We start from the raw sequence: 18,143 nt of genomic DNA, 5'->3' as shown, positions 1-18,143 counted from the left end.
CAGCGACGAGGCAGTCGTGGCCCAAATGACGTGCATATACATGCATATTGGAGTTATTCGCATGGTTATAGCCATGTTTTTACTATTTTACTGTACTGTGGATCACCGCTCGCACCATACAATAGTCCACACAGGCCCAAAATAGTGTCATGACCCAGTATGCGAACAATAAAACAAAATATTTGGACTGATTTCAAACAGTTTGCAGTTTCAAAATGATTTTTTTTTAGAAGAAGCCATTTGCTGATACTCTCTAGTGACTACATTTCTAAATGATCAATGCCAAATTATACTTTTGTGCCACAACTCAAGCAAAATTCCCCCTGTTCCTCTAAAGTGCACACAAGGATTTTACACTTCAGGGTGACTTTAGACTGACTTCATGTGTGTAGTAAAATGACAGTGATGCTGATGTAAAAAAGCAGCATCTTTACGCTGTTTTCCCAAAGCAGTGTCTGCATTTTTCCTTCTTACACTGACAAAGACTGTGTTACATCTGCTACAACATATTGATTTAATGATTTAAGTCTCTACATTTATGAAAAACACGAGTGACTCCTGCACAAAACAGTCACAACAATGTGTGAATAAGACACAAATCCCAGAAACTTTAAACAAAATCATATCTTCAGCTGAGGTTATTATGGCCATTTGAGAGAGGAGATTAATTTTTTTTGTTATCAGCAGCCAGTTAACTATTTTTTTTAAGAGTCTCGCTTTTGGAAACTGGGTCAGCTGAGGGTTACAGATTACAACCATAAGGTTACAAATGTAAGGGTCACACTTTTTCCCCTTTGTTGCTGAAATTGTTCCACTCTAGCTGCTGCATTGTTGCTCCTTCAAAACCTCAAGCCACAGTATGTTATCTGTGGATAGACGCTAATCTGTTTTCCTTCATGAGAAGCCTAGACTGAATGTGACCACTATCAGCGTGGTCACCTGATTACTGCTAGGGTACGTATCAGAGTGACATTTTAGAGTCAGCCAGGTTAGTCATACCTGGAGCAGTGTGGCGTGTGTGTGTGTGTGTGTGTGTGTGTGTGTGTGTGTGTATGTGACTGTGTCATTGTAGTTGGGGAGACCATATCAGGCGGGTGCTCGCCTATCTTATCAAGGCAACTGCTCTGAAGGGACTATTGTGTATGCAAGGTGACGAACTGCCTTAGATTCCCACTCAGACTATAGACCAGTGACCATTTCTTTAAGGTGTGTGTGTATCTGCGTGTGTGTATGTGTTTTGCTCTTTTAGAGGCCCATGTATTGTTATATCATAAAAAGGGTGAAATTATCAAAAAAATGCTTGAGTTTCTGCAGCAACAGGTACCATTGCGTGTTCTTTAGCATCGTGATTCAATGATCGAAACTGAAGTTAAACAGCGAGGCTAACATGTTCAGTGTATGCGTGTGTGCGTGTGAGTTTGTGTGTTGCTGCAGCTGGAAGCCTCTGGGCTCATGGTTGTTGGGCTTGACGTGACAGAGAAGAAAAGGCAGCGACACACACGAGACTCTGACAACACAGAGCTGGGTTGAACAACTGCCTGCAGACAGACAGACATGCAGACAGGTAGACAGACAGACAGGTAGACAGGAGACCTGGGGAGCAGGGCAGGGGAGCAGGAGGCCAGGGAAGGGTGGCTGCAGGAACCAAGATCAATAATTAAACTTCTTACTTTCCTGCAGATGTAAAGACAAGGAACCATCAGCACTTTTCAGTTAGTGTGTACTGCACAACATTGTTATCATCTTTAAAGTCATAGTTTGCAACATTCATGTGTATCAATACTCCATCGTATTCTCTTGATATTATACAATAGTGATTAAGCAGGTTTCCGTACTTTAGCTGCTGTTTAGTTGCTCTTTCGAAGGAAAACTCTTCTGACATGTACAGGAAGTGAAGTGTTTCCTCTTTACAGTTTGACAAATCAGTTTGATTTGGATAAACAGAAAAGGATCTGATTGGACAGGAGAGGCCGAGCTGCCGAGGCCAAGCATACACAGTAAAGATTAAAGAGCAAAATATTCTGCCTGTACTTTCTCCCTGTTTTTGTTTTGTTGACTTGCTGATAGTTTTTCTAGTGCAGGGTCAGAGGCAGGTCAGTAGTTTTTGGAGTGGTCCGGGTCTCGCTGTGTGTGTGCTCCCCGGGCCGATGGCCTGTGCAGAGGTCTGCTTTGAGGCTCTCAGTGTGATCCAGGCGTGTTTAGTCTACCAGTTCTACATGTCACACACCACAGTCATTTGGTCAGAAGCTGTTTTAACAAGACGCTGCTATTCCTGCAGCACCGCCACGCCAGCCAGGTGAAAAAAGAGTTGTGATTGAGTGATTGACCGGGACGAGCCAGTGAGGTCCTGTCAGCAAGGCGGCCGGATCTAGAAACTTGCCTGGCTTTAATGAGATTAATTTGTTGTTGCAGCATTTGTTTTATTGACTGACTGATGTTTGTGCACAGGTGAAGAATAATTTGCTACAAAATATATCTAGAAAATTATTTAATCTTGTATTAATATTGTATTGTTAATCACATAATCTTGTATGTGAGATTTTTAAAAAATATAATAAAAGCCAGTTGGATGGCACTATTTTGATTTTGATATCCTTAAGTAATTTTTTACATGTAAAATCCTGAAAGAGGGGATCTCTTTTTATGATTTTGCGAACACTTCCTCCATTAACATTGATGGAAAAGAAAAACAAATGCATCATTTCTCCCCAGATTTTTGCCTTTTTAATAAGAAAAATGAAACATGAATCATTTAAATCATATTTAAACCAACAGAAACAACAACAAAAAAAACAATATATTATATCAGCACACTTTCAAAGTTCGAAAAGCAACATACGGTAGCTTAAATAAAAGACATTTCTCTTTGAAACTAAAATATGCTCCACAAAGGACATCATGTGACCTGAAACTTCTGTGTCGTCTACTGTTTATCAGAATAATCCTTCAATAGATCGTCGATACATTGATCTCTTATCATTTAAAGAAAAGGCACTTTTTAGACAGCGAGGGTTATTTGACACCCTTTGACATTGTTACACTGATCCCATTGAGCTGATGCATTGACAGTGTAAGGGGGCGTTCCTAAGTATTGTTGTAACACACACAAACACACACACTATCAGCCCACCTGGCCACTGGGAGCTCCATAGTGCAAAGTACTGTATGTAAATCCTCCCTAGTGCATCTCTCCTCCCCTCCACTGTTTTAGTAATTGACTGAACTCCTCCATGCACCTCGCCAGCTATCTGCTATTCAAAATGTTACAGTCTGTTGAAAGGCATTTGGTTTGAATGCTCTCATGTAGGTAACAACAGGAAATGATTGTGGAAAATTAAAAACGTGCTTTTTTAGTTTTTACCACAGTTACTTTGCCTCTTTCCTTCTGGCTGCAGAAGATTTTTTTAACTTATGTTTCCTCTGTGCACCAACAAGGACAAAATGGCTTTTTTTTTCTTCATATCAACCAAAATAACAAACCGTTTTTTTTTTTAAAGTACAGACTTCATGAGCTACATTTACACTGACGGATGCCTGATTTGACAGAATTGACGGAACATAGTGTGAAATGCTGTAACACAAATAAAAACTGTCTCCCACTGCAGTAACACCTGCCTGAAGCAGTAACCTGAAACGCACCTCCTTCTCTCAGTCTTTGGATTAACAAAACCTCACATTTGGGTTGTAACTGGTCAACAGAGTACTATACAAGATATATTAAAAATTTATTCCCTTCATAAATAAATGCAAATATCCTTTTCCCCCCACATTACCTCTATTTACATTTTGTACAAAGCCAATTTTACCACATGCAGTGCTCCTGCGACAGGCAAAGACAGGATCTGACTTCTGTATTGACTTACACACATGCGAGTCAAATGTCTTCATCATCAGTTAAGACTCATTATCATCCAGCTTCACTTTTCTGTCCTCCATGTAACCAACCAGTCTCCATGTTCATCAGAGCTGGAAGAAGAAAAAAACTGTTCTTTGGTCCCTCAAACACGGCAGCCATTTTAGATGTGAGTCTCTTCCAAGGCCACTGGACGAGAGCCAGAGAGGGAGAGAGAAAGAAAGAGGAAGATAAAGAGTGCATGAGTGTCCATTTTAGAAAAGGCAGAGAGAAAGAGAAGTCTCCATCTTGGCTCACCTCTACAGACAGGTGTGTGTGTGGGGGGAGAAGTGTCCATATTAGGAGGCATTGAGCACCGAGCGGCTGTACAGAGTTTGGTAGTAAGCGCCTGAGTCCATGGCAGCGGGCCCTGGACTGTCGTAGATCTGCTTGGCCCCCACAGGAGAGCCACCGGTATAGCTGTTGTAGGCCATCACCTGGTCCTGGTAGGACTTGAGGTCCATCTTCTGCTCGTTGGACATGAGGTTGGTGATGGAGAAGGGGTGGTTGAAGTTGTAGTGGGGGTCCAGAGACTTGAGGGCATCACTCTGTAGGTCCATGTGCTGCTGCATGGCGCTGGGCAGGAGGTGGGCGCTACCCGCTAAAGACTGTGAGTGGATGAGCGGGTTGGAGGAGGAGGTGGCTGAGAGTGACAAGGAGGACGGAGGGATGGAGGATGAGGTGGAGGAGGAGGGAGGCAGAGGGGCAGGTGGGCTGTGGAGGTGTGAGGAGGACAGTGGAGGGCAGTCTAGTGGAACCAGGGAGTTTCGGGGATGCGGCTGGTCGTCTGAGGAGCCCGGGTGGGAGTTGTCTGAATGGGCAGAGTCAGCGCCCTCTGATCCGCCTGTGGGGCTGCGATCCTCCATCAGGTGATCTCCACTGTGGCCTCCTTTCCCAGAGCCCACCTCCTGGCTTTTGCTTCCTTTCTTTGCCATCTTCTCCTCGATCTTGAAGCGTTTCTGGCGCCTCAGGTAGCAGCCGTTCTCAAACATGTTGCCTGACTGCGGGTGCAGAGTCCAGTAAGAGCCTTTGCCCGGCTTGTCCGGAGAGCGAGCCACCTTCACAAAGCAGTCGTTGAAGGAGAGCGAGTGGCGGATGGAGTTCTGCCAACGCTGCTGGTTCTCGCGGTAGTAGGGGAACAGGTCCATGATCCACTGGTAGATCTCGTTCAGGGTGAGCATCTTGCTGCCACTCTGCTGGATCGCCATAGTGATGAGGGAGATGTAGGAGTACGGCGGCTTGGCGTGGGTCAGGGAGCGTCGGTAGGGCTTCGGGGGAATCTCCTTGGGCCCGGCCCGGCTCAGGGTTGCAGTGGAGGGGTACCCCAGCTGGCTCATGGACTGGCCCATGTTCTGGTAATGGGACAAGGAGCCCAGTGAGCCTGCAGCAGCAGGGCCCAGCTGGGTTAAAGGGCCCGTGCTGAGGGACGAAGCCACCGGGGAGAGGGACATGTGGCTGGGCCCGGAGCCCATGGAGGCCAGCGGGGAACTGCTGAGGCTGGAGCTCGGGTATGCCATGTTCATGCCTGCAGGGGAAGCGGTGGCTGGGTTCAAGTTAATGTAGCTGTTGATGGTGGCCATGGAGCCCATGGAGCCCAGACCAGAGTTCATGGTGCCGGGAGAGGAATACATCTGGAGGCAAAGAGGAACACAACAACATCTGGTTATTCACAGGAAATATCAGTTGACAAACATGCAACAACCATTACAGCCATAATAAATAAATAATAGACTATAATTAACTAATATTGACCTTTAATTTATAACATTTAGAAAGCAAACAACATAAACAGTTTTGTAGTATTTAAGTGATATTAAATGAAATTACTGCAATAAAATGAATGTTTAAATGTGAAAGTAAAGAGGTTTGACTCTCCGTTTAGGCTAAAAAGTGACTCCTTATCAATGCACAATGAAGCTCTCAGTGCGCGGAGAGGACATGGATTTCACACAGCGATGTTAACCTGAAAATGCGTAAAAAGCGCGTCATGGTGCCTCTCAGTTCAGACGGCCTCCTCCACTGCTTCCGTGGAAAAAACAAGTAAACCAAATGTTCGCTACTCAACTGAAGGAATTTGATTATTTCCTGTTCTATTTCTTCTTGTGCTTGTCAAGGCTGAATAATTCCGTGTTAAATTTCCCATTTTTTTCTGATTGTATTTAATATGCGAAAAAACTAAATCCGCCCGCTTGCTCACTGCTCATTGGTTAAATATTATCAGACTCTTTCTTCTTGGTAATTTCATCAGGTCGAGGCGAGGTGAGAAGTGAAGCTGCTGATGGAATTAACCCTAATTGAATTAGTGAGAAAAAAGTCTTGTTACATTTACACCTGAATTGTCGCAGCACTTTGGCGGCTGCGGGGACACAAAAGCCTTTTGATGAGCAAGTTTGAACCGGAATATGTAGAATTCTATTTATATTGGGCTACACGTATAAATAATTCAATTAAAAATGTCAAATCGAATTAACAAGTTAGTGGCTTGGGAAAATACCTGTTGCTATTTGTTTCTGTTTTGTTTTTAATACTATTTGTATAATGTTCCTGTTGGGGTTTTTACAGAAGAAGAATATATTAATTATTTTACTTTTTGACATTATTCTGCCGCTGGTAATTCTTATACTCCAGTAAAAAAAAAAATTAAGTGCGCCTTGATACGCAATGTTACTCTTAAAGTTATTTGAATTATTATGGTACTCCTACTATATTTCCATAGGAGCTTAAGATTTTATGTAAAATCTTTCTAATATTTATTTTATAATTTGTCGTAGGATTAAAGCTGTTTTGCTGAAAATGTGCGCAAATAAAATTCTGTCAGCTGTTTTTCACTTCCAAGAAAAAAACCTTAGACTTATCCCACAAGTCTTGTGCTACAAGTCAAGGAAATAAAAACAGTGTGATTAATTTAGTGTTATTTATATGTGTGAACGTGTCTTTACCTCACTGGCCTCGCTGTAGAAAGTATTCCACTCTGGTAGATCATGGGCTTCCATCTTCACAGAGCTCAACATCCCAAACACACGTCTATGGTGGAGAAATACTTATCTATGACCGGATTTTTTTTTTTAAATATCAAAGAAATATAAAATCCTTCGCAGAGTTGGATGTTTTCGGCAAAAATCCACACAGAAAGGTGTTTCCCTTTTGCCAAGAAAGAGGGAAAAAAATATCTAGAGTCAAAAATGTGTGGGGAACAAATCAAAGAGTGATGCGACGGTCTGCTCCTGGGAATAGTAAAGTCAATATTTCTTTTTTGTCAGTCATCCATGGTTTCATAACATTAATCTTGTTACGGCTCATCGGATGTTGACTTCTTCTTATGGCCCGTTTTTTTTCTGTCCACCGGTCCTCGGGACGCAGCGTGTGGCAAGAGGAGGTGTAGCTCGCAAATGCAGTAGAGAAACCTGGACGTCCTCGTCTTATAAGGTGCCGGCGTGTCCCGCCCCGCTCCTGACATTTGAATACCGTGTACCAGGAAGGGCCAAGCAAAAAGGCCGATGTGGCCCCCTGGCGTGCTGTATATTGGCCCTGTGGCAGCACTGGGGCCACCCGGACGAATGACTGTCCCGTAATCCTTCAGTGACAGAGCTGAGTGGATTTGTTTTTTTAAATATAGCAGTGAAGTTCAGGCCGAGGTGTTAATACGGCCAAAAGTGAATGATCAAACAGGTTATGAAAGAATGTGTTTGTTCTGTAAATAGGCTAGATGAAAGAATTTGCCCCAAAAATGCGATAATGTCGCTTCTTTTCAACTCAAAACAACTGAATAAAGTCTCTTTTCTTTGGCAGTTTCTGGAAATCAACTAGAAAAACGTTTTGATCATCATAATAGGCCTATGTAATTTTAGTTTGCAAAAAAAAAACTAGATATTGAACTACTTTTAATGGGGTGGGGACGGTTCTGTGACGTGTTTGTGCGTGTATGTATGGTGAGGGGCGTGAAAGTCGTTAATTCCCTCGGCTATCACTTCTCTGGGGCTATGAGCATTTTAACACATTCTCTGAGGGTTTAATTTAACAACCGCCAAACTTATTTCAGATTCTGGGATTTGATATTCAAATATTTCCCTGATTTTTATGAAAAAAATCACGACTATTAGGAAATCTTTGACTATCAAATGAAGACTATCAGAACATCTTTGAGCAACCCCCCAAAGTTCCCACCACCACACTGATAAACCTTCTCAGAATAAATAAAAACGGACTTGTGGCACATATAGGAATGCTACTGCAACACCAAAAATCAGGTCAAATAAGATCAATAACTTAAAAGGTACCAACAGACACACCACAATGTGCGTAAATGGTGCGTAAACGAAGCTCTTTGAGTATACAGAGCTTTTATCCAATATCACTTGCATGTAAGATCTTAATTTTGTTCAGTTCCATTTGGCTCATTTAAAGTTTCGTGGATGCTCATGTGCGCAGTCTGTGGGTGCATTTGGCTCGGTTGAATGTGAGAGACCTCCTTCCCTGGGAACTTCTCGGAGAACTTTCTTTTCTCCAAAGACGCATTCGCGACCAGACGCCACACAGAAATACAATAAATAATGTAATCCTGGTGTAATGCATAGGGCCGGACTCCTGTGTTGTGGAATACACATCGGCCTCGGTGCAGACGGGGGCCTGTGAATGTCAATGCCTCTGCCTAATGGCCAGTCAATGGAGATGTAATTGATGCGCAGGCAGGAGGTCGACGGGATTAGACTCTGAGAAAAGATCCCGAGGAAATAAGAAATAACAGGATGGTGTATCAGCGCGCAGATGCACCACAGGTATGCAGAAGTGTTTAAATAGAAAGGACCAGATTCAATTTGGGCAACATCTGGTTACATTTTATATCCCTGGAAAGTTTTTTTTGGAAACTTTGTACGATACGAACAGGATGTGACAGATCTCTCGCGCCCGCCTGATGGCTGTGTTGCCTTCACTAAAACTGTGTCTTCAGGATAATTGAGTTTTCCTTCGATAATCAACCACAGGACGGATTATTTTCTTAATATTTACCACCAAATGATCAGCCAGACATCATGTTTCCCATCGTCATATTTCAGCTGCAGCTCTGTGTGATATTGTCAATCAGCCATCACCTGTAAAGACGATTATCGCCTGTTTGCAAAACGCTGTCAAGTCGATTAACACGTGGAATGAGGTAACACCTCAGTGTCTGTAATGATGTAATTAAGCCTGACAGAGATGAGCTTTTTTCATCTGGACGGCGATATGGTTGTAAATAAAAAGGTTAGTAAACTCTGACCCTCCAGCTTCTGATCATAATAATGCAAAAACTAATTCAACTAAATATTAAGTCTAGTTTTGAGAAAGGGAGGTACAAGCCTTAGTTTGGTGAATATCCTGAAGAGGTCGATGAAATGGTTTTCGATGGATTTTCATCCAAATAACCATCACATGGGAATAAACAGGTACTTTGAGGGCTGGGTCCCACCCAATACACTTCTTTCTGGTTTATTGCTGAACTTCTTTATCCAGTCTGACAGCAGAATAGCCCTCCAATTTGCTCCATCAGCAACATTACAAGCAAAAGGTCTTAAACTCCTTCAGAATGATTCAGATCTACAGATACATGAAATAAAAGAGGATAAATAAAAAGATACCTCACTTGTTTACAATCAGAGATCAGTTTATTAGGCTAAATGTGGGTGGTGATTCATATGTAGGACATTTTTTGTTCAATTAGTACCTTTTTTTTAGCTATAATTTTGCTGCTTTCAAGTAGCAGTGGGGAATCTAACACAGCATCACTTCAATTCAAGTTGCTCTGAACCTGTTCTGAACTGTTTTGGATGGAGATTTCAGCAGTGGGTAAGCATTGTGCTCTGCTGAGTGCCACCTAGGACTACTACACTTAATTAATTAGAAAATAAACCGAGTAAAGAGATGCTGTTTTGGTGGTTTCACTGCCTGTTATCTCTTAATCATACAAAATATCTGCAGATGGATGCTCTTTGAACCTGGTTTATGTACTTATTTCACACACTCGCTGAAGGATGAACTCTGTATTTTGGCCTTGACGTATCAAGCTTCAAGCCTGCCTCTTAATATGCATATTTGATTGGTGTAATGTTCCTTTAAGGTCCCATTTTTTTCCCCCCAACACACATTTAGCCATATCCTCTCTCTGCGGGCCGTTTTTCATGCCAATGAGCCTTCCATCGTCCATTAACACCTCTATAATTGGTTTAACAATAGCTGTAATGAGCTGACACTAATGGAGGAAACGACAGATCGGCCTACCAGGAGCACGAAGGCTGGACGATGGGGAGGAATAATTAAACGCTCCCCCCCACACACTCCTTCTCTCTTCTTCTTCATAATAAAAAGCAGCTTCATCATTAAGAGTTTATCACTTTAAGCCGGTTCCAAGCTGCCTGCACAGAATTTTTCATACAGTGTGTATTTGTTTCTGTTATTCTGTATTTAAGACCTGTAAGTTCGTTCTGTTTAGACGTAATTTTAAGGGCTTCCAAGGCTTGTTCAGGCTCTGCAGGCCCTGATATTATCCTGCATATGATAAAAGATGATAAAAATATCAACTTGTCCCAGCAGCCTCTGCTCTTTCACTGCGGTAAAGAGCGTAAGAGCGCCATCTTGTGGCCACTGGAAAACAGAAAACACTTGCAGAAAAGAGTTCCTACAGAAAGTTTGTTTGGTTCTTCAAAGTCCGGATTTGTTTTTCGATTAGCCATACTGAATTAAAGTGACCAGGGTTCAAAACTAACTAAGTTTCTTCGCAGTCACTGACTGCTCAGTACATGGAGTTAACTTGATGTGAATGTTTGACATGAGCCTGGATTTTTCATTTCTTTTAAACCAGGTTTGGATGCTAAATTTACACGATGGAGCTGCTGTCTGACCAACAAATCATTAATCTCAAAGTTGCTAAACTGCAGTCAGCTGGATCATGATCAAGATTTCAAGGTTAACCTCATACATTAACTCGTTTTCAGTGAATGAATGCTCCCGTTCTGTGTTCTTATCAATCCGGTTTTCAGAAAGAGCATGTAGGCTACTACAAAGAAGAAATCACCAAGATTGAATAATTACTACCATTTTCCACAATACAAGGTTAAATACATGTACATGATAAATTAAATAAAATCTCTTCTTATTAGAATCATGGAACAAAATACATTGGCAACAATCACATTTGAGGGAGATTAGACACTAAATGTATGAAATGTTCTTGCATCATTACTATAAATTACATGTACTTGTACTGCTTGGATGTAATTATTATTTTTGATTTAAGTCAATTGTGTAAATCGCTTAATTAAGATAAGTTTGAGATATGTGACTTCCTTTGCTTTAAACTGTTTCCTGTTGTGGTTTAACGGTTACATTATATTTATATTATATTTTATCGTCATGGTGATTTAAGTGTTTTAAACCCTTCTCCACACTGCCGGGAATATAATTCTGGTAAATACTGAATCCCTTTATTTTTGTCATAATACAAGATTACAAAATCAATCCTTCACTTCAGTTTGAAGAATCGACTTAGGTAGATGAGAAATTACAAAATTCATTTTAGCTGGCTAACACTGTGTGGATTAATTAAGCAACATTCAGAGAACAGGGTCTAGAAAAGTCTGTATATTCATATAATACGTCAAATCAGAAAAAATTCTAACAGAAGGGTCTCGATTTGCTATATTTTGTGAAGTTTTCCTCATAAATAAGGTATTTAACATGATTAAATCTCAGTGGTAAAACTCAAGAAATGAAAAACAAGTACAAATTTCCATCTCATTTATTCCTGGTTTCTATTTTGTACATGAAGCCACAATAAAACCAACAGATCTAAAAATGACACATGAATGAAAAGAAACTCAACGTAGAGAGAGATGCGAGGAGAGACCATATCCAAACAATAAACGGCCGGCTGACTTTACAAAGACTTCGGATAAAAGCAAAAGCCGTCTGATGGCGATTGAAGGGAAACAGATTCAGGTTAATCATTGACTAGACAATAAAAAAAGCCATTGCACTCCTACTTCCCCTGAGGTTCCCAGACAAACAGACGGTTAACATTTTAAAAAGGCACTTAACAATGGATTGCATGATGTATCAGTGCATATTAAACTTAAATTCCACTTCTTCAAAGATATTTCTCTACAACAGACCTGATCTGTGGGATATTCTCTCAATATAGAAGGCCTATTAAGTATTTGCTGTATACTATAGACTTTTATATGTAAAATCCCAGTAGAGTACAGTAGACCACACGGGCCTGTAAACTGTAACGGCTTGATGAAGAAAACTGGTTAAGACCTGGCCAAGAACTATAGCAATATTTTTTTCCCCCCATAAAACATTTACATCCAGAAACATCAGTTTGGGCATAGAATTGCCTTTGGTTTGTCTGTGCTTCTGTACTGACAAGTACATACTGCACATAAAGAGAGAATCCACCAAAAAACTAATTCGTTATTATTATAATATTGGATTGTTCAATTTAGGAACATGAAATTCCTGCACATTTTTATGCAATTGGCAAAAAAAGTATGAAAACGTGACAAACTGGATTAGATGTACAGTATGTATGGTCATCCACGTTTGTTCCACTGACTATAAACGGAATGCAAACTCAAAGACTGTGAGGTTGTGTGTTTAAATCAAGATTAATTTTATTGCAACGCTGATGATTTCAAAACCGATAATATACTTGTAAATACAGTTTCCACTCCATAAAAGCTCCATAAAAGTGTCACATGATAAGAAGGTTGTCTTGTCTCTAGTTTTGGGAGAAACAAATTCATAAACAATATTAATCCTTTCAGGTTTACAGAACATTTCTGCTTTTAGGTGGATTCTCACTTTAAAAAAACAAAAGGTTTAAGAAATGACACACAATCGTTTTTAATTACATATTCCAAACTGTTGCATATACTATGACGAAGGATTGCACATACCTACTATTACAGATCTATAGAGTATATAACATTTAATATTCTAGTATAAAATATAGTCCTAGGCCTATCAATAGATATCTTTTCATATACATTCGGGGTAAAGCGTAGGCTGGGCTGGATCTTGTATGAAAGCAATATTTAAATACAGTCAAAAACAGAGTCTCTGTGGCTGGTGGATGCTTTGACAGATTAACTGGTTGTTTCTACACAGCAAACATTCTCCTTTCTCTGAGTCAAAGTCTGCTTTATTTAAAGCTGATGGGAAACGAATGCGCAGACGCACACAGGGAAATGTCCACATCTCATGTCGATTGCATGTTTAGGCGTTTTAGTGGAGATTTTTTCCATTTGTTTGAAAAAAAAAATCAAATCTGATTGTGCGTCAGTACACAGTCAGTCACGAAACAATAAAAAACAATACATCTGTATTTCAAACTTAAGATACACTTTGTTATCATAACTGTCAATTTCATGTCAGCTGAACGTAAATTGTATTTGTAGAAGCACAAATATTTCATTTAGTCCAAGCGCTGACTGAGAAAATGGCATTTTGTCCGAGACGGATAAGTTCCAATTTGTTTTCGGCTCAGAACAGCCTGTATTTTACTGTGAAGAGTCTGATATCTGACCTCCTGCTACATGCTGCCGGACAACAGTTTGTTCATAAACAAGAAGAAGATACAGAACAACCGTGGCTTCTGTTTTAGTATATCAACATTTGTGTTGGATTTGTCAAAACAAGCATTTGTGCTTTCTCATGCAAACACAATATTGAGTGTACCGTTACAATAAACACTGGACCATGGCTACTTTCTGTGAGTTTGAGAAGGGTAATTTGAAACAATAAACATCCCTATGTTAGGTCTGCTAATTAGCTACCAGTAGCAGCTATGCTAGCTACCTTTAGCATATAAAACCAATGCCAATTATATGTTAATACACTGGTGGCCATATAGAGGAATATATATATAATTGTTTCTTAAAGTGCATATTCAAGTTATGGTGTGAATATTTTTTATGTGATTACATCATCTTTCAAATTATTGTAATAGTGGTGTAAGCTTTTGTTTGTTTTTTTCACCAAGAACTCTGCTGTTTGCTGCACTGAGCATTTGACATAGGATTGTTTTCCAGAGTTGACGAGGTTGAGCTGACGAAGCACAGGATGCACTGGGAAAGTGAATGTGATTAATGAAATTTAATTTTTCACATTCTCATTACATCAGAACTATAGGATTTAGGTTGAAAGTTGGCAAAGTCAAACTTGAGAAAAGAAATAATAAATTATAATGACAATGTGGCGAAGCCTGATAATGTTGATAAAACTGGGTGGGGTGAGTAGGTGGAGTTAAGACCTGTGTAATGGTGATTTTCTGAACTGTGAGTCGCTGTGTTGCTGCTCTTCTGGATCTCTCAGCGGTCCAGTGCACTGTCTCCTTCTGGTGTACGATACAAGTCTGGGGTGACAAAAAGCAAACAACTAAACAACATGAAATTACACAGAGTAACCTCCCACAATATCAAAGCTTTGTGGTCTAGATTAGGCAAACTGTAGTGGAACTTACAACAAATACAGTTACAATAACTGTACAATAATCTGACTATGTTGTCATACAACCTCGTTGAAGCCTGATACGTCATTGTGTATCTCTCCTGCTTCTCTAAATTTCATCAATCTACCTAATATTTATCGATTTGTTTCTTCACATTTGAGAGCCTGCATGATAAAATTTGGGGAATCGATAACTCAACAAAATTTTTGATAACATTAGAATAGAAATTCCTTTTCAATTGAAATTAAATAACTTATGTAACAGATGAGTATTCTGTATATGTCAGAGAGGACTGACTAAAGTATGGCAAAAGCATTACTTGACAATGGAGTAAATTAAGGAGCTTTCTTGTAAAATAGCCTCACAATGCAAACTGCTGCCAGACTTCAGACTAGGGGTGGTCAGATGTCTGTGGACCTGCCTGTTGCTGTGTTGGGTCCTGGTTTCCATGAAAATCACGTCTCTCTCTCTTTCTTGACGGTGACATCTCCACTTCCAGCTCCAGCTCCACTGGCAGATCCACTCCCGGCCCCAGACGCACCCGCAGCTCCAGGCCCGGTCCCAGCTCCAGATGCAGCAGCCGATGCAGCTCCTGCTCCAGCAGTGCCCAGTATGGTGGAGACCTCTCCCTGCATGAAGGCCCAAGGGGGACTATTGGGAGAGTTATCCAACGGACAGCGATCTCCGCTGGGGCAGTACACCTCCCCATCACCTCGCCGGCTCTGGATGTACACTCTGGTGCACGGGAAGCAGAACCTAAATTTGGTGGAGGTAGAGAAGGCAGGTTATTACAACTTTCAGTGAGATGTAAATAAAGTAATGGCTATTTCACTAATAAGTTATTTTTTTCAAGTAACTAACTCAATTTTTAGTCTATAAAATGTAAAAACTAATAACAAATAGAGACAATACCAGAGCCTAAAGTGCTGGCTTAAATTACTTACATGGTCGGACCAAAAAGAAGGCATTTTATTTATGGAAACATAAATTTGTAAGGTGTAACAAGAAAACGCTCAAACAACTTTCAAACTAATCCACAAATTGTTGCAGGCTATTCACTACAACGCCACCTTAACAAAAGACAAAAACATAGCAAACATACAAACCTATGTCCTGGTATTGATGGACACTGAACAAAGTGTGTGTCTTCCAGCCTCTCATGACACAAGGTGCAGGACAGAGTGTTTCCGGTTGAATGGGTGTTGGCGGCAGATGCTGATCCCAGCTCAGAGGCACCACTGTGGGGTAATGCTGCAGCAGTTGTGGCCGCCTCTGCTGAGGTGCTGGATCCCAGGGGCTCCCCGCCAGACCTCGCTGCTAGGGGGCGTGGCTGTCTGGCTGGAGATGAGGCAGGCTTGGGGCTCGTCTGGCTTACACCTCCAGCCGAGGATGAAGAAGGGAGGCCTGTACTTTTGCTGCCGCTGCTGCCAGCCACAGCAGTGTGGACCTGCGTCTGTATCTTGGGCTGGTTCTGGGACGAGCTGAGCTCTCGCTCCAGCTCTGGAGTGATAAAAGGGGCTATCCCCATCCCTATACCCAGCTGTCTGCGGCTCATCTCGGCCAGCACCGGGGCAGGGAAGATCATAGGGTTGCCCATGGGGGCTGTCCTGGCGGTCAGACCGGCCGGCATGCCCGCAAGTAGCCCATGGGGAATCCCTGCAATACCTTGAGTTACTAGACTAGGGGGGATGGCTGCACCTAGCATGGGTCTCCGGTTGCCGCTGGGGCTCTGGCGGTTCACTTCTTGAGGCGGCTGGCCGTCACGGTGTAACCCGTTCGGCGGCACACGAATAGTTGACCCGGTACTTTCTCCTCTTCCACCTTTGTCAAAGCGGTCGGTATGCGGCCTGCCTCCGTCTGCCGCCGCCTCTCCTCTGCCAGATGTGCCGTGTTTATTAGGAGAGGGACCAGGTGACCTGACGTTACCGTCCTGCATCCCGTGAGTTCGTTTCAGTTGTCGGGCGCTCGCTATCAGGAATTCAATCTGATTAGCTCCCTCGTAGTTTACACAGCCACGACACACCACCTCGCTGAAGTCCCACACCACAGTCCACGGCATCTTCGGCAGGTCGCACAGGTAGCACCACTGGCGCCTGGACGAGGAGGAGGGGGACGACATGGCTGGCTAGCAAGCTAGCTAACCTGAGCGCGTTCAACGAGCCAGCTAGCTTGCTAACGTGCTAGCACACGTTAGCTGCGTTAACCTATTTATCTTTGACAGGTGCACGCCCTCTCTTTGCTAACGACTTTCTACTACATTAACGGGCTTCAAACTGCTTTAGAACAATGTTACGCATTCTACAGATATAAAATTAGATCAAACTTAGAGTTGTTTTGGCTCTTTTTTTATATGTTTGTTTTGTTTACCCACTTCGGCCTGCGCTTGACTGCTGTCAACTGCTTCCCAGACGGACGCTGGTACGTTACGTAACCTTAGGAGGTGCATTATGGGTGATTGAGTTTTCTTACCTGGTTTTGTCAATGCAAACCAACTCACCGTGCCTGGTTTTGGAACTACAACCAAACTGGCACGGAAGGGAAGTTTTTAACGCTAAAGGTCATAGTTCATTTGGTGTCAACACATGTGCGTTCTCCGTAGCCACGCGTTTTGAGGTATAAAACGTTTAATTTTAGTACTTTGTGGTTATTTTTAAACATAAAAATGCCAAGAGACATATCATCTTCATCAAGCGAAGATGAAGCGGACAATCATACCACAAAATCACCTGTAAAGCAAAACGAATCCGGTAAGTTCACACGCATTGGAAAATAAACAGCCAACCAACACAAAGCTGGTGTTGGTTGGCTGATACCCTTATAGTTAGTTCAGTTAGACCAGCTTCGTGGAAGCAGTTTCCTTCAGAAATACAATGCAAGCAAGTAAAAATACAAAGTAACTGTTACAGTAGGCTGTGACTGGCGGAGCCCCGTATTTTTTAGGGTTAACGTCTAACTTTTAGTCTTTGACTCATTAAAACTCCTTCACCATTGAAAATCTTTATATAGGATGCACACAAGTTAATCCAGTGAAAAGTGAGCACACATACCATTTATGTTCTTTGTCTGGGTTGTTCTCTGTATTTCGTTATTTTATTGATGCAATGATGAAAGCGTGCTGTTTGGATCCACAGATAAGAAGACCACCAGGTACCAGTGTCCTGCTGACTTTGTGTCTTTCTGCCATAAGCCCTGCAGCAGCACCCTTACAGAGAGTCTGAAGAACAACAATAATGAGTTATGGCTCATTAAAGCTCCTGCCAGCTTTAACCCAGAATGGTTGGTACAAGCTTTCCCCTTTCGTCTGTTTCCTTGTCTCTGTCTCTCATGCATAGTCAAACGTACAACAAGTTATTCAGAAATGTATTTTCTTACAGGCAGTTTTTGTCACTATACATTTATTGGGTATTTGGGTATGTTAAACTTTGCATACGTTTCAATCTACTAAACACTTGACAGCTTCCAAATAATCTCATAAACTGAGTAACAAACCTGTTTTGATGTCATAGCAAAGGTTCACATTACAAAATCTTAAACTTTAGCTACAGTGGATCACTGCTTTTTTCTCTCCCAGTTTTGAGGCTGCATAAATCGTGCCAATAAATTAAAGTGAGCCAATGTAACATTTACTAAGGAGCGACAACTGTGGCGCAAGTTACAATGACAGAATAATGGTAAATGCTAAAACGACGCCTAATAGTAGTACAAGTAGATAAGAGTGACTCGGAAATGCCAGTTACACAGCAATATCTATTTAAAGTTTGCTGT

The 18,143-nt window shown here is 41.6% G+C and overlaps 3 protein-coding genes across 5 annotated transcripts in view; 1 reads left to right on the top strand and 2 right to left on the bottom strand.

Annotated features, from left to right (window-relative positions):
* Positions 1 to 2,701: 2,701 nt before the first annotated feature.
* foxa3 (forkhead box A3) lies at positions 2,702 to 7,300 on the bottom strand. Of its 2 annotated transcripts, XM_044202836.1 has the most exons (3): positions 6,832 to 7,300; positions 4,151 to 5,523; positions 2,702 to 4,042 (listed from the first exon to the last, which is right to left on the bottom strand). In XM_044202836.1, the coding sequence occupies exons 1-2, from the start codon at positions 6,901 to 6,903 to the stop codon at positions 4,192 to 4,194; spliced, it is 1,404 nt and encodes a 467-aa protein (XP_044058771.1). In that variant the 5' UTR covers positions 6,904 to 7,300; the 3' UTR covers positions 2,702 to 4,042; positions 4,151 to 4,191. The 2 variants fall into 2 exon arrangements, with proteins under 2 accessions (XP_044058771.1, XP_044058770.1); XM_044202835.1 differs by having other exon boundaries at positions 2,702 to 5,523.
* Positions 7,301 to 11,645: 4,345 nt separating this feature from the next.
* irf2bp1 (interferon regulatory factor 2 binding protein 1) lies at positions 11,646 to 16,800 on the bottom strand. Of its 2 annotated transcripts, none has more exons than XR_006378720.1 (3): positions 15,485 to 16,800; positions 14,744 to 15,134; positions 11,646 to 14,282 (listed from the first exon to the last, which is right to left on the bottom strand). XR_006378720.1 is itself a non-coding variant. In XM_044203646.1 (3 exons), exons 1-2 carry the CDS (start codon positions 16,495 to 16,497, stop codon positions 14,834 to 14,836), a joined length of 1,314 nt encoding a protein of 437 aa, XP_044059581.1. In that variant the 5' UTR covers positions 16,498 to 16,797; the 3' UTR covers positions 11,646 to 14,282; positions 14,800 to 14,833. The 2 variants fall into 2 exon arrangements, 1 of the variants encoding a protein (XP_044059581.1); XM_044203646.1 differs by having other exon boundaries at positions 14,800 to 15,134; positions 15,485 to 16,797.
* Positions 16,801 to 16,889: 89 nt separating this feature from the next.
* The window catches only part of polr1g (RNA polymerase I subunit G), a 41,745-nt gene continuing 40,491 nt past the window's right edge, over positions 16,890 to 18,143 (top strand). The window contains exons 1-2 of the mRNA XM_044203647.1: positions 16,890 to 17,125; positions 17,510 to 17,654. Of these exons, the coding sequence (XP_044059582.1) occupies positions 17,041 to 17,125; positions 17,510 to 17,654 (230 nt within the window). The 5' untranslated portion in view covers positions 16,890 to 17,040. The remainder of the gene's footprint in view (positions 17,126 to 17,509; positions 17,655 to 18,143) is intronic.

The sequence above is a fragment of the Siniperca chuatsi genome, linkage group LG7 (genome assembly GCF_020085105.1).
Source record: "Siniperca chuatsi isolate FFG_IHB_CAS linkage group LG7, ASM2008510v1, whole genome shotgun sequence".
Classification (NCBI taxonomy): Eukaryota; Metazoa; Chordata; class Actinopteri; order Centrarchiformes; family Sinipercidae; genus Siniperca; species Siniperca chuatsi.
This window is presented reverse-complemented; position numbering and strand designations above follow the sequence as displayed.